At 39.8% G+C, this 16,366-nt stretch overlaps 1 protein-coding gene across 1 annotated transcript in view; it reads left to right on the top strand.

The window, feature by feature from the left end:
* The window catches only part of LOC146712974 (butyrophilin-like protein 2), a 285,791-nt gene that overhangs the window by 255,517 nt on the left and 13,908 nt on the right, over nucleotides 1-16,366 (top strand). Inside the window, exons 4-5 of the mRNA XM_085437249.1 lie at nucleotides 983-1,311; nucleotides 9,565-9,577. Coding sequence (XP_085293375.1) covers nucleotides 983-1,311; nucleotides 9,565-9,577 — 342 coding nt within the window. The remainder of the gene's footprint in view (nucleotides 1-982; nucleotides 1,312-9,564; nucleotides 9,578-16,366) is intronic.

Genomic DNA, 16,366 nt, shown 5'->3' with positions numbered 1-16,366 from the left:
AATGATCAAGGAATTGACCTCACAGCCTATTGTTCATTCAGTGGGCTAGATTCAGTTATTGTGTAAATGTTCTCTTTATAAGGTTGGGGAAACCTGCAGTCACTTGGTTGAGTGATGAAATGTTTCTCCTACTGAAAAATTTACATCCAGATGAACAGAATCAATCTTTTGGGACCTTACATGCATTGTTTATATTTGCAGTTTATCAGATTCCACTAAGGAGTCATTATCTTTAAATCTAAGCTCTATTTTTCCTTTCCTCTCCTTTCTTTCTTATCTTTCTCTATTGCTGAGAGAAGTTAGCTCTCTTTCTTTTTACTCCCTATGAAATACAGCAGCTGGGCCTTTAGCTAGCAACACACTGTGAGACAAACTGCACACAAACAGTGTTTGCTGATGTTTGTTGAGCTGATAGAAACTTTTCATTTTGAATTACCTGCTACTTAAAATAACCTCACTGCCTTCATGATTCCTTATTTTCTGTAGTGCTAGCAAGATGCTGAACATACAGAAAGTGGTGCATGGTTTCCGGCCCACATTAATCTCACAGTATGAACTATAGACAAAGACAAAGTAACCAAATTTATTACCTCCTTGTTTTGACAGGTAACATGAAAGTTCAATAACAATGAAAATAGCATCTGAACCAATCACATGGCTGGAATAGAGTTAGAGTCACATCAGGTTGGACTGAAGCTGAGTGTAGGAGGAGCAGCCGAAAGCTGCACATGTGCAGATGCTGCTGCAGTCACACACACCAGTGTGACAGGAGTGTGAGAGATATTAAAGAGAAAGAGACAACAGAACATGTTCAATCACTTGAAAACATTTAAATAGATGCTGGATGTTCAGAGGTTCATTAAATCCAACATGACTAAATACTCAAATGTCAAAGGAAATAAACAAAAATATTTAAAGTCAGTCATTCTGATCATAATTGTACTTTGACCTTTAACCTCTCTGCTCTGTGTTGTTTCTCTTTCAGACAGGAAAATCATCCCAGCTGAGTCTGTACAGAAGAGCGTCACTCTGACATGTCGAGCTCCAAACAACAACATCACATCTGTACACTGGAGCAGAGCTGACCTGGGAGATAAATATGTTCTTGTGTACCACGATGGTCAGTTTGATCCAGAGTACCAGCATCCATCTTTTAAGAACCGGGTGGATCTGCAGGACAGACAGATGAAGGATGGAGACCTGTCTTTGATTCTGAAGGATGTGACGAATAATGACACTGGAACATACGAGTGTCGTGTCTTAATGGAAGAAACAGACTCGTGGAAGTCCATCAGCATCACCTACCTTCGTGTTGGTACTTCATGTGAGTGAGTAGAGCTGAGTGTGTGTGTGATCAGAGGTGAAGCTGCTTCCTGGTTGTTGTTGAGGTTTGTTTGTTGTATGACCAGTGTTTGGAAGGTTACTTTTAAAATGTATTTCACTACAGATTACAGAATACATGCTCCAAAATGTATTTTGTAATGTATTCCGTAACGTTACTCAGAGTAGCGTGTTCTGAATACTTTAGATTACTTAATATATCATTACGCTTTTTACAACTACACTTGATGTACTATTGCTGTGTGATTTATGACGTTCACAGAAGGTTACTCGCCATACCAATACCAACTAGATTTAAATCTTAATACAAAATATGTAACAGCTGGAGGGGGAGGGGTGAAGCTGGTGGTTGTGAGTCTGTGAAAGTGAATCCTGCCGGTGCCATAGCTGGTGAAAACGTACTGAGTGCAGACACAAAACGTCCATCAGCTTCAAAGTGTGTCAGAAAAATGTCCACATGAGAGAGAGAGGTCCCATTTTTGTTGTTGTGCACAAATCATTTTTGTAACTTTTTTGATGTTATACGGCATGAAGGGGTGAGAGTGTGGATCCAAATTCAGTATACAGAGACTGTAGAATAATAATAAAATCAAGCTTTTCATTTGGGATGCACAACAATACAAACAAAGCACCAACATGACATCTGACCCTGAATAACCTCTCACAGGCATGTTAAATTGTATTTTCTAGTTTTATGATTGTTTTTCTATTTTTTGTGTCAGCCATTTTCAATAACAAGATGTTGGCTGCTATTTTGGTCAGGTCACATGTTTCCTGTTCTTGAATGAAAAAGCACACAAAAATCCACCTATATGAACATTTTCTTACTTTATAAATAATAGAACGTATTTTTAATAACCTGATCTATTTAACTAAAAGAGGAAATGGATTCTGTTCTGTTCTTCACTCATCACTTACCTGACAGCTGATACCTGTTTCTCACCTGCAGGTCCATCAGGAGGACATCCTGCCTGGATAGTTCTGTTAGTTGTTTTGGTTATTATTCTTGTGCTTCTTATTGCTTGTTGTATATACATAAAAAACAACTAAAAAACAAAGAAGCTATTATCATTCCTGCTGCTGTTTGAATGAGTCATTGTTATCGATAAAGAAGACAGACGATCAAAGAGAGAAAGAAAGTGATGATGTTGAGCTTCATCTTCAATCTCCACAACTAAACTGTGAGTTAGATGATGTGAGGACATAGATGAACTCTCCTGAACATCCAGCAGACTGCTATAGAGGTCAAACGTCTCTGAGTATCATCATGTTCACCATTAAAGCTTCTGCTGTGACCGTGTTTAAAGTTGTTGTTCTTGTTACTGTGGCCTTTTGGAGTGAGGCCCCCACCTATATTAATGAAGTGCTCCACTCCTGATTTTGATTTTGTACCAAAGTAAGAGGGTTTCTGCCTTAAAAACCGAACTTTACCTCCAAAATTTTGGAAGACGTTGCTACTCAACTTTGGCGTTTTCACCCTGTTGCCTTCTTTAACCCTTAGATTACCCCACGGGTTGTTTTTCTTCAAAATCTTTAAAATGCAAAGTTGTAATATATTCATATTCCAGGTATTCCTCATAAAATATGTTTGTAACATGAGGCCATTTCTATTTTTATTTATTTTTTCATTAATTTAAAAAAAATACAGGTTTTGTATCACTGCCCCACTCTTCCACAAGTGGGGTCAGAAATGACCCCATGCAGTTCCTATTGAGTCTTCTATGAAACTTTCATTCTTAGCAACTCTGACTGACCCACTTACACTTCTGATAGATCAAGAATTAATTTTTCCACAGTAACGTACATGATTTATAGTCAGGGCTGCACATAAGTGGACTGCAGGTGCACATTCACTGTCAAAATAAAAGTATTCCCGGAAATTCAGAGAATACGCGCCTCTTTTTTGCAGTGGAGGAACACCAAAGTAATTGCTTACAGAGCTTGCTTCTTCGACATCTTTAAGAGTTCTGAACAAATGTCTGTCCTCCTCCAGAACGTCTAATGTACGCAAACGAGCGTTCCAACTTCTTATCTGGTACGCGTCTTTTATTTTTATTGTGCACCTGCAGACCATTTATGTGCAGCCCTGTTTATAGTTTCCTGTGCATTTCAAACATTGTCCTTTATGATATATATATTTTTTTACATTTAAAGTAACATGGCTGCTATGAGGCCAGCTAGGATCCCTGTGGACCTTGCCCTACAAATGATCCAGGATGGATGGGATGAAGAGCCCATCCGTCCTGGATCATTTGTAGGGCAATACAAATGATAGAATATAATTCTAATAAAACAGAAGAGGTGCTGACATGCACAAACATGGAGGCACAAAGAGTAGCCACAGCCAGGGGAAAAGAGTGGAAAAATATAATCAAACATAAGCTCCTGGCCTTCATTTGATTGACCATTCTTGCAGGAACTGAGAAGAACTGGGATGTACCAGTCGGTGTGTTTTTGGGGAGTCCTCTGCATAACGCATTGTTAAAGGCCACTATGTCAATTCAAAGATTTAAAGATATTGACCGTTTCTTGCACTTTGATGACAAGAGGACCAGAGCCTACCGACTGAAAACAAACCACATGGCAGCTTTCTGCTACATATGGGGCCTGTTCCTGGTCAACTACAGGCAGAAATTCATCCTCAGTGATTGTGTTACAGCGGATGAACAACTTGTGCCTTTCAGAAGGAAAACCCACCTTCTGCAGTATATACTGAGCAAGCATACAAAAGTGATACAAGTGATACAAAACTGCAATTTCTTAAAATTAATGAAAAAATAAATAAAAATGAAACGGGCCTCATGTCACAATCATGTTTTATGAGGAATACCTCAAATATGAAAATATTACAACTCTTCGTTTTAAAGATTTTGAAGAATAACAACCGAGTTTATAGCAAAATGCATTGTTTCTATTTGCGGTCATTTTTTACCCCACTCGTGGAAGAGTGTAGGTACTGGTAGGTTGTGCATCCAAGGGTTAAACACTGGGTTTGTTTTTGTTTTTTTTTGCTTGGTTCATGTGTCCACTGTGCCTTTATAAACACTTTAAAAAAGATTTTTTTATATATATAAATATTTTTAATAAAAAAATATTTTTTAAAGACAATTATATTATCATTATGTAAGTGTTAATAAAGAGTTACATATATACCTGTTGAATACTCTCTTTTACAGACAAAACTGTTTCTGAAATGCCTTTAAGCAACTTAATAGACGTCTTGATTGTTTTTGTTTTCAGCTGAAAGCTGTTTAGGAATCATTTCAGTAAAAATCTATTCTGTCTTTCAAGTTTTGTTATCTTTGACATTTTTTATAGGTTCAACCAAAGAATGGAGAATGTGTTTTTGTGACAGGGTGCTAGCATCAGAGTGTCTGAAGATGCTTCATCCTTTGAGTCAGAAATGATTTTTTGCTTGAAAGAGTCATTATTAGTCCTACATAAACAAAATAGTCTGTGAGCTACAAAGACTGAAAATGAGTGAAAAAGCAGCCAGTGTCCAAAGAGAAGCTTCAGAAAGCTGCTCCTGTTTCTTAAGATTTCATATGTGAAAAAAGTCTTTGTTTCCATTCTAAGGAGACAAAGAAGTTAGGGGTGGTTCAAGTCTTTTGCACAGTACTCTGTGGTCAAACTGTCTGCAAAACAAAAACTTCCAAATCATCACATCTGTCTATCAGTCACCACAACAGCTAGAAAAAGAAAATCCCCTAAATTTGCCTAAAGACCTTAATTAAGGTTCCAGCCATCCGCAGATAAACATCATATAAATAAAACATTCCAGCAGCATTTCCCTTCCTCAGAACTGATACTTACACTAAGTGTTCCAGGAAACTCCTGCCTTTGTAGATTGGATTATTTTTTGTTTTTTAATTCTTTATTCATATTTTGCTTTCTGTTATTTCTTAGTGTTTATGGGTCTTTATTTTCTTATTCCTGATGCACATTCCTGGTATTTTATGCCTTTAGTTGCTCCTAAGTTCTTTAAGTTTCTATGTTTCTTTGGGGTTCATGACTTAATTTAGATTTTTTTTTCTCCATCTCCTTTATATCGTGTCAGATAAAGTCTGTCAGCAGGAGTTCAACACTTTCTCTCTGATTCTTAACAGTCAGAACAGGAGGACTGTTTTTGTAAATGTGGCTGAAAGTAGCGAGAAGGAAATTCCAAACCACAAACTCGCAGACATTGAAGATTGTTCACACATGGCTCTGAGGTCTGTGTGGAACACATTTTAAGGCTTTTATGAACACACACATGTTTATTCAGGTTTGCTTAATGAAGTTTAGACAATAATGATCACACTGATGATCTGACAGTTTCCTTCTGGTCCCTCCTCTGAGGTCAGAGCCTAAAGATGTTTAAATCAAGTCAAGTCAACTTTATTTGTCAATTCTGCCACATGTACAGGACATACAGAGAATAGAAATTTCGTTACTCTCAAACCCTAGTGATTAAAAAATGCAAATAAAATAATTAAAAAGTAAAAATTTAAATAAATACAATACAATTTTACGTATAACAAAAAAAAAAAAGCTATGCATTATACAACATTCAAGTAAGGAGGCATAGTAGTGCAAATAGGCAAATAGTGCAAATGGAGATTTAGTAGTATGCGGTAAGAGATAGTGTAACAACAAAGTCTTATGAGGTAATGGCAGTCCAATGCTCCACAAAGTGACTGGTAACTGGTGCAGGCCAGTGAGTGAGTCAGAGTGTGTGTGTGTGTGTGTGTGTGTGTGTGTGTGTGTGTGTGTGTGTGTGTGTGACAGAGTTCAGTGAGACTGTGGAGGAGAAGAGGGGAGAGGGGGCAGAATCGGGAGGGAGTTAAGCTTCCTGACAGCCTGATGGATGAAGCTGACACTCAGACACTCTGAAGGTCTTTGAGTGTGGAGAGAGTAAAACATGTGACATCAATGTCTCAAAGTCACAATAATAATAAGAATGTTTCATCTTTATCAAAGTCACATCACATGTTACAAAGTGCTGTCCCACTGCTGTGTGCACCATACGAACATGTGACACCATCTCAGTGTTTAAGTGTTAGAGTGAACTCCTCATCCTCTCCTTCAGTCTGGACCAGGAAGTGATGTCAGCACAGATCAGAGTTTTTCCTCTTTAACAGAATGTTGTAGGTGAAACATTTAGAGGACACCAGTCAGCTGCTCTGTGATTCTACAGCCTGTGATTCCAGTTTTTACAGATTCAAGAAGATCTGAGGCCGACTCAATGATCTGCTGTGAGAACACACTCACATGTGACAGAAACCCTCAGAGAAACAAAGTAACATTTTAGTGTTTTGTAATAAAGTAACACACTGATCACAGCTTCACTTCACAGTGAACGAGCAGGAGAGCAACCTCAGACAGCAGCACGTCTGTATACAGGAAGTGTGGAGTGGACCGTACCACCGTGGGGCCATAAATATTTAAATTACATACATAACATACATTTACATTTACATACATAACATACATACATCTTTATTTTGTGTAAATGAAGTCTCTTTCTGCTTCAATCCCGAGTCTGCGCGTGCGTCTGTTCTGTCAGCCTGGACAAAAAAGGAATTTCACAAAAAACAAAATAAACTCTTAATAAAAACCTAATTTTTGAATTCCAAATCTGTTATAAGGGACCTCTCCTGTGTGTGGCGACATGAGTGGAGTTTTGGAGCGAGTGCGGCTGAAGAGGAGTGAGTGTGCGTGGAGGAGCTGTGGCGGTGACTGAGCTGAAGTGGATTGTCTGTGTGGATTATCACTTCTCCCTGCAGCCCCTCCCAACTCACTGTACATATATAGCACTGAGGTGTTCCATATTGTAAATAAACTGTCTTCGTTTGTGTGCAAAGAACTCTATCTGCACTTGAGTCCATCCAGTAGCCATGACAAACAAAGTATTTGTACTTTGTTACCTCCTACCTTCCCAGTTTTGACAAAAAAAAGTCAGATCATCAGTTTTTCATTGTAACCCTCACAGCTCGTCTGACTGTGAGTCCCAGCAGCTCTCAGTTCCTTCAAGGAAACTTCGTGTCTCTGAGCTGTGAGGAGGACGACAGCTCTGCTGGATGGACTCTGAAGAGAAACGCAAGCAAACCAAACATCACCCAATGTGGAGATGGGTGGGGAAAACCAGCTGGTTCTTCCTGTAATATCAGCTACACCCACACATGGCACAGTGGAGTTTACTGGTGTGAGTCCAGAGAGAGTCCCATCAGTAACATGGTTAACCACAGTCACTGGTAAGCTGAGTGTGTGGACTGTTGTTGTGATTTGACGCTGTATAAACAAAATTGAATTGAATATTTTATTTACTGTTCCTCAGCCTGTGAAGCATTGATGGTGTCTCTCAGTATTTAAGGTGGAGTTGGGCTAAGAAAAAACCCCACAAAGCTGAAGGTTTTTATTGTCTGATAAACTACAAAGTCATGAACATGTGACTCAGACTGGATTAACTTCTGGATCACATCTTCTGAACCAGCTCAGAGCTCCTGAAAAAAACAAAAAGCTGAGGAGAGACCCGGATGGGATTCGCCCACAACAACATGCCCGCAGGCTCCTCTGGGCGATAGCTAAGCCAAAACAGACTGAGGCTACATCTACATCTTCCGGATAAATTTGAAAAGTGTTTTCGTCTGAAAACGCTCCACGTCCACACTATTGTTTTCAGTCATTCTGAGTTTTTCGTTCACATTGAAACGACTAATCACCCTGTGTCATTTCTGTCTGCCGTTTATTTATTTTTCGGCTCCTTAAAACATCACGGCAAAATGTTGAGGAAAAACAAGATTTTTAAATGAAACACTTTTATGAAAAATAAAAGGCGTTTCTGTTGAGCTAGCATTTCAGCAAAAAACGTTATAAAATTAAAAAAAAAAACAGAATAGCCGAAAGATTAACCGTAACAATAGTCACTTCTTAAATTCGTAGTATTCACAGACTGCAGTGTAATTGTTCCAAACTTAAACACTCACCTGATTGTTCGCGCCAGCAGTGTTGTTGGAAGACGACGCCATCGTTCACTGAGGGACAAGTTAACAGAGCCCCCACCCGATACAATGCGCGCTACTTTGAGAGCATGGGAAATGACCACTTCTCATGTAGTGGCTGGGAAAACGTCTCATAATTGATCAGTTACGGCATAATTTGTACACATTACTGCTTGAAAGCGCTTTAGTAACTGAGTTTTAGCAGTTATGCATGACATGTTTTCTAAACATTATCAAATAATACAGTGCAGGAGGTGTTTGATAAATTATGTTCATTCCCAGGTTTCCTGAAGGCAACATGAAAAATGGACCATCTTGAGCCTGCAGCGGTCTGCTGTCACTCATGATTCCCCGCCCCTCTCTGTGTAGCCACGCCCACCAGGCCAAAACAGGGCCAAAAGTCTGTAACTGAAAAATAGAGATCTGAAAGTGAAAAAAAAAAAAATTGAAGCTGAGAGAAAAATCCGAACCTGAAGAATTTTTTTTTGTACATTAATTTAAAAGATCTGAATCTGAAAAAATGTAATCTGAGACTGAATACATTTTTTTTTAAAAATAATAATAATGAAAAAAAGATTACTGAAAATTTTTAAATAAAGTTTACTCACAGCGGCATGTCTAGAAAAGTTTTGTTGGGGGGGCCAGGTAGGGGCACAGATTTGGAGAAGGGTGGCAGATAAAACAATTCTACCAACCGTTAACCATAATTCAATAACCCTGTAAATCTAATAATGCGCTTTTAACTCTTATTAGAATGAGATTTTAACCACTACGGTGCAAAGTTTTTAGATACTGCGTTGATAAAGTACAAGAGATACAATCAGTCAGTGTTTATTCAGCATTCAAGGACATCAATATTTGCATAGTATTTTTACTGACATGTAGTGCACATATGTTTTGGGCAAAAACATTTTTGAATATTAAAATATGAACATTTTTAACATACAATTGGCAAATTAGCCAATGCCAATGCAAAACCAATGCCTGTTAAAAAAAAGAAGAAGATAATCTTCTCACAAACTGGTGTTTGATTTTGAAACAGGAAAAAAGTGGGGAAACAAATGAAAAGACTAACATTTGAATAAAACCTGAAAGCAAGTAAATAGTTTATATGCTGCCTTACTTTGGTAATATTGAGAACAACACTGGCTGATGATGAAATGCAGTCAGCTGGCATGGTGACACTGCCAGTATTAAGCTGCAGGGCTGGACTGGGACAAAAAATTGGGCATTTTCACTACAGATTGGCCCACCAGGTATTAAAGCCATAAAGCCTTTGAATGAAAACAAATGCTGTTGTGACAGTGATGTACAGTCTTTTTGGTATATGTATGATTTCTATACATTTTACGTCAGATAAAAACTTTCTTCGCAAGATTCAGATAATTATTTAATAAAAGCTAGACATTTTAAATGAGAATAAAAAAGAAAAGTATTTCTTTGTGCCCCCTCTCCCTGTTAATGCCCTACCTGGCCCCCTGGCAACACTTTGCTAGACCCGCCCCTGCACAGTTACCAGCTGTCAGCTACATAAAAAAAGGATCCTGGTGTTATTTATCTCTCAGAAACAGTTCATAACTTCCCTTCAACTCATTCCTGTCACCTAAAAGGTAAACCTGTTTCTCCATCACAGCTCTGATGATTCAGTAAGGACATCTCCTGGTTTCATCTTCATGTTTCCCTCTCATCAGATAACCAAACCGACATCATGACCAGCAGCTTTACAGCTGTGGCTCCAGCAAACATCAGCTGATACTAGAAATTAGTATTAAATAAATTCTAACAACAGCTGATCAAGCTTAAACGTGCTGCTGTTGTTTAGCGCGACATCTGCTGGTTTCCTGTTTCTGGTGCAAAGTGGGCGATAAACAAACAAGAGAGACGATCAGCTGATCATTGATCAGTTTCATGATTGAAGTAGCAACAGGAGAGGGAGGGGAGATAAAAGAAGAGGTAACTGTAAATACAGAATAACTCCAGCTTTCTGTCTTTTTCCATCCTAGCTGAAGTCCGGGACAAACTGCGTCTCTTCTCAGCTCAATACGAAACCTGTAATATTTTCTCTGAATGAGGGACCATTCCATTTTTTAAGGAGCTGTTGGCAACTCTACTAACTAACCTTATGAATAAAATAAAGTTCACTATCAGTAACATCATAGCAACCGAACAGCTGTATAAACTCGTCATGCTAGCTCACGCAGTATGAGTTATTGCAACTGACTGTAAAAAAGTCAGCACAACGAAAATAAACTCCACCTAAACTTGGTTTATATCTGACCCAGATAGACTGCAGGTCATAACTTCTTACCTGAAGTTCAGTTCACCTGACACTCGGACCAGCGGCCGCCTCGGGGCTCTCCTCCTGCCTCACCTTCCCTCATCCACCTGTTGCCTCTGTAGATACTTTATTGATCCCCATGGGGAAATTACTTGTTTTTCTCTGCATTTGACCCATTCACTCAGTGAAGCAGTGGGCAGCCACTAAGCAGGCGCCCGGGGAGCAGTGTGTAGGGACGGTACCTTGCTCAGGGGTACCTCAGGGTTGCCTCTGTGGAAGCCCCGCCATAGCCACCACCAAACAACTGAGTTATTTTTACACATCGGCCAGCATCTGGTCAATCCACCACCTCTCATTGTTCATGCAGTTACAAAAAATAAAAATAAAAAATAAGTCATCAGCCCACCGTGCAAATGTCCGATGGCTAGTCCAGCTATGTTAACTTGTTAATCTTTCACCGAAAAAATGTTTTCTGCGGTGCCGTCTTTTGTGCTTGGCTCTCCTACCTTTGCTAACATGCCGGTGCTGCATTCACTTACCCTCGGATGTCTGAGCTTCACTATGAAACCATAATCGTACATTTGATATTTCATTACATTTTATTGTTTTAGCTTCAGGGTGGCACCTGGGGTGGCCAGTCTGGTTGGGGGGGTGGCCTGTGCCCCCCCAGGCCACCCCGCTGGACACGCCATTGTATTATTCAGAGAAATTATAGATAAAAGAACCATTGGGTTTTCAGTTAATACAAATATTCAAAATGTTTGATTTTATTTTAAATCCAACTCTTTCTTTTTCAAAGTTCACTCTAAAAATGTGACTTTTGCTTTCAGTTTACATATTTTCCATTTCAATTTTTTCTTTTAACTACACAAACATTATGGCCCCGATTTAACTCCATAAGAACACCACTTGTCCATATTCTTAGTTAACATTCTTGTTTTGATTTAACCATGTTTCACATGTAATCTGCAATAGGCAAACATCTACTATCCCAGGTTTGTTTATGTTTTGCACTTTTACAGACTACATAATATAACATCTTGGTTTAAATCAATTCCTACAAGTGTTTTAAGCAGTGATGGCCCGCTTGTGTCGAGGCTTGCTTCGTTTGGCAAAAGTCACGTGACCAGTGACGTCCGAAGCTTCATTACGCACCTAACTGCTTCGGTACCTGATTCAAACGGATATAAGGAAGTGAATCATCCACGGGATTCGTGGAGTGTGTTGATGGTGACAGAGAGCGAAGAGGTGATCATTCCACTGACAGATATGGAGCCAGCGAGGAAAAGAGGACGTTCTGGCGTGTGGAAATATTTTGAGTTGATTTTGCTCAATTCATTTTATCTGCCGAAGTGAAAAACTTGAAATGTCCAAAATCATGTTTTCATAATGGAAATATCATTACAGCATATGACTTTAGGAACACTTCCATGTGAATTAAAGCTGATGAAGACTACAAAAATGTATTTGACACTATACGTACATTACATTGCTACAGTTTAGAAAATCATTTTGTTTATTGTTTTTAGGTGATAGTCTGCAGGACCCAGGAATACCTGCATATCTACCAGCTTGCAGTGTAGTTCCTGCACTCCACAGCCTCTTCTGTTCCATGCAAGTGGATTTTCTCCAGGGCAGGAGAAACGATTTCTAAGAAAAGAAACAGACTCAGCCAGCACACAGTAACACTAATCCTCTTTTTAACTGTAAATAACAAAAGGGCTACCTGACATAGATCATGTTTTTACTTTGCAAGTTCTTGATTAGAGGTGGGTTTTGATTATCGCCTTTCTGATTACAATCCATGCTAAATTGAATAAAGTGATATTGATTCATTAAAATCCCGTGTCGATTTGTAAATTAACGTTATTATGCCTGAAACGCCAGCATATCAGGTTAAACCTCACAACATGTCGTCAAACACCAAACAGCTAAAACAGTAACTGGGAGCAGGTTTACGGATTCTGCATACAAACGTGAACACAGAGCGCGGACCCGACGCGTCAGAATCAGATTTTGGTGTGTCGTCGGGTCTGCGCTGTGTTTGCCTCTTTTTTTGTTGCTGGCTTCTGCAGCTGCAGGTTTCATAACTCTCTGTTTACATCTCTAATTAAGTCTCACATGTGTCAGCTTTCTTTTAATAGATAAGAAATTATGGATTTAAACTGATACATGACCAGAATTGTAATATTTCTGACTGAGGCAAAACTTTCCAGATTCCAATCAAATTGAATCGGATCCTGTATCGAATCAAAATGATTCTACAAATCAGTAACGATGCAGCCGTACTCAGCTTCCTAAGCATTTTCCCTTTCCAGTTCACAATCAATCCCACTCCAAGGTCAAAAATATGTATAGGACAATTGGCCTCATCTAATATTTTGTATGAACCTGTCCAGCTGTCCAGTGATTAAATGACAAGTAGATGGAGGCAGGACTCCACAGCAGGGGCATACTCCATAATGTGCTGTGCGTTATCATATGTATAATGTATATATTGCTCACTTATTGTATTTACCAACATCAACGAGTTATGAGCAAAGAAAGGCCACACCATAGTGCATGTTTAAATAGGGATTGAAAGTTTATTGATCAAAATGTATTACGCAAATACGCATTACATTTTTTCAGCCCCCCAATCGAGTAAACAAAACCAATTACATGTTCAAAGCAACGGAACGGTGGCCCAATATCGGAGAGAACTCCACTCTTGAGTGAGCAGTGATGATTGAGCAGTCCGTTTTATTTTGCAGATTCAAGCTGCTCTTCAAAATATTCGCCACCAGATGTCACCGGAGAGGACTGTGTTGAAAAGCTTCGAGTAATGAACCATTTTTCAATACAAGCTTCAGTGCTTCGGAAAGCTTCATTTGGCCATCACTAGTTTTAAGTTACCTTTGTTCTTTATTTCAACTGTTAATTTGTATGGTTTAGAACTTAGCTTACCTACCTCTCTTCCAGAAACAAAAGGAGGAAATGCAGTTTTACTTCCTGCTTTATAGCTTCTGGGTTCATCTGAGTGCAGAAAGGGAAGAACTCTTGTAATTTAATAGTTTATTTTAGAGGGTTTATGAAGAAATAGATTTATTGTTGTAATATGTATTGATTACACCACAGAGATTATGTTGCCAGTAAAGAGTAGTAGTAGTAGTTGTATCTGACCTACCTACTGAATGGAATAGTCCAGAGGAGAAATTGTTTTCAAGGGCGTCGAACTCCAGGCCTCGAGGGCCGGTGTCCTGAGGGTTTTAGATGTGTCCTTGATCCATCACAGCTGATTCAAATGGCTAAATGACCTCCTCAACATGTCCTGTAGTTCTCCAGAGGCCTGGTAATGAACTAATCATTTGATTCAGGTGTGCTGACCCAGGGTGAGATCTAAAACCTGCAGGACACTGGCCCTCGAGGTCTGGAGTTCAACATCTGTGGGTTAAGTGGACTATTTAAGCAGAAGAACCCAGGTGTTTGAGAACAAAGGTTCAGGTCAGTGTAGCTGTGTGCAGTTTGACCTTAATTTCTGTTGATTTAAGTTCAGTTATGTTCATTTGAACTGAGTTAATTATAGAGTTGAGTTTTTTTATTTGTTTCTTTGTAAATATTGTTTGGGTCACAAAATGGTGAATAAATCACTTGCTACACTGGACACCATCAGTCTCCTGCACTTCTTTGACCGCTTAAGTCAAGTCTTTCCACAAGACATTCAGCAAGAAAATTACAAAGCAGAAAGCAAGCAAAGCAAAACCCCAGGGTGTACAGCCTTAAGCAAAGACAGCAGAACAACACAGAGAACAACAGCAGAGGGGAAAAAGTGCTGGGGTGTCCTCTGGTCCCCTAAAATACAGGGACCAGTATCCCCGCCCCCTGCTGCTGAGTAACTTTTCCACCCGTCCAAACACAGCTGCAGGGATCAGGTAGCGGCCAAGGTCTTGGCCAAAGGCCAGTCAGGACTCTGGCTACCCCTTGCTCTGCCTTATCACAATAGGTCATGACACGGTAAATGTGTCAGATTTATGACACAGTATCAGATTTATCTGTTCAGGAAAGCGGTGCAGGAGTCAGGTGAAACGTTGGACAACTATCACACCAGGCTTCTAGCCAAAAACTGTGAGTTTGCAGAAATCAAAACACAAATTATCCAAAGCTGTACATCATCACAGCTGCGTAGAAAAGCACTCAGAGAACCTGATTTAACGTTGGATGATCTATTAAATCATGGGCGTGCATGTGAGTTGTCTGAATTGCAAGCTATGGAAGCTGACAAGACAGCTGCAGTTAATAAAGTACAGCACAAAACAGGACGTGACACCATGGCTATAAACAAATGGACACCCTCATGGCAGCCGAATAACCGCTGTCGAAACTGTGGAGGCAGATATCTTCATGAGCAAGGCTGCCCAGCCAAAGACAAAATCTGCTTTGGATTTTGGAAAAACAAGACAAACCAGTTAGGTGTTCCTTCTTTGTCATTAAAGGAGGAGGTTTCAATATTTTGAGTTTTGAAACCTCAAAAGCCTTGGGACTCCTCCATATTGTCACTGCGGTCTCTTCTCAGTCTCAACGTTCTGTTGCAGACAAGCTAGTAGAACAACACCCAGAACTTTTCCAGGGAATTAGAAAACTCAAAGATTTACAAGTGAAACTGCACATAAACACAGATGTAAAATCAACCTGTCAATGACACAGACGTGTTCCTTTTCATTTACGTCAAAAAGTGGAGGACGAACTTCAGAAATTAGAAGCTGATTACATTATTGAAAAGGTTACGGGACCAACACCGTGGGTTTCACCCACTGCCAAAACCAAAGAATCCGGATGACGTACGGATATGTGTGGACATGAGACAAGCAAACACTGCAATCGAACAAGAACGACACGTCACGCCCACGATTGATGATGTAATCCATGAGCTGAATGGATCTACGGTGTTCTCAAAACTTGATCTCAGGGCAGGATACCACCAACTTGAATTACACCCTGACAGCCGCTACATTACGACGTTCACTACTCATCTGGGACTTCGGCGCTATAAAAGACTGAGCTTTGGAGTCTCTTCTGCAGCTGAAGTGTTCCAAAATGCTATTTATCACACGCTGCAAGGACTGAACGGAGTCAAAAATCTCAGTGATGACATTATAGTCTTTGGCAGGTACCAGGCTGATCATGACAGCAATCTTACAGCTCTCTTTAAGCAACTATCAGAGTCAGGTCTTACTCTGAATCGAGAGAAGTGTGAATTTAATAAAACGAAATTTGAGTTTTTTGGTTTCATCTTCTCTGCAGGTGGTGTTTCAGCAGATCCTAAAAAGGTTGCAGCAGTTCAACACGCTCCCAACCCCAAAACACCTGCTGACATCAGAAGTCTCCTTGGCATGGCCAATTACTGCTCAAGGTTCATCAGAGACTTCTCATCGATCTCTGAGCCACTGTGCAGGCTCACACACAAGGACACCCCTTGGACATGGGGTCAAGACCAAGAAACTGCGTTGCAGGCACTCAAGGTCAGTCTCACAAGCGACACGACGATGTACTTCTATCCCAGCAGACAGACTGAACTGATAGTTGATGTTAGTCCAGTAGGACTGGGCGCCATTCTCTGTCAAAAAGATGAAAAGGGGATGAAGCACATTATTGCATATGCAAGCAGAGCACTGAGTGATGTGGAAACGAGATACTCGCAGACTGAGAAAGAAGCACTCGCCATTGTGTGGAGTTGTGAACATTTCTATTTGTATGTTTATGGACATCCATTCACACTGGTGACCGATCA

This window comes from Copadichromis virginalis, linkage group LG3 (assembly GCF_057382275.1).
Source record: "Copadichromis virginalis isolate Kocher_CV1m ecotype Utaka linkage group LG3, C_Virginalis_male_GT1.1, whole genome shotgun sequence".
Classification (NCBI taxonomy): domain Eukaryota; kingdom Metazoa; phylum Chordata; class Actinopteri; order Cichliformes; family Cichlidae; genus Copadichromis; species Copadichromis virginalis.
This window is presented reverse-complemented; position numbering and strand designations above follow the sequence as displayed.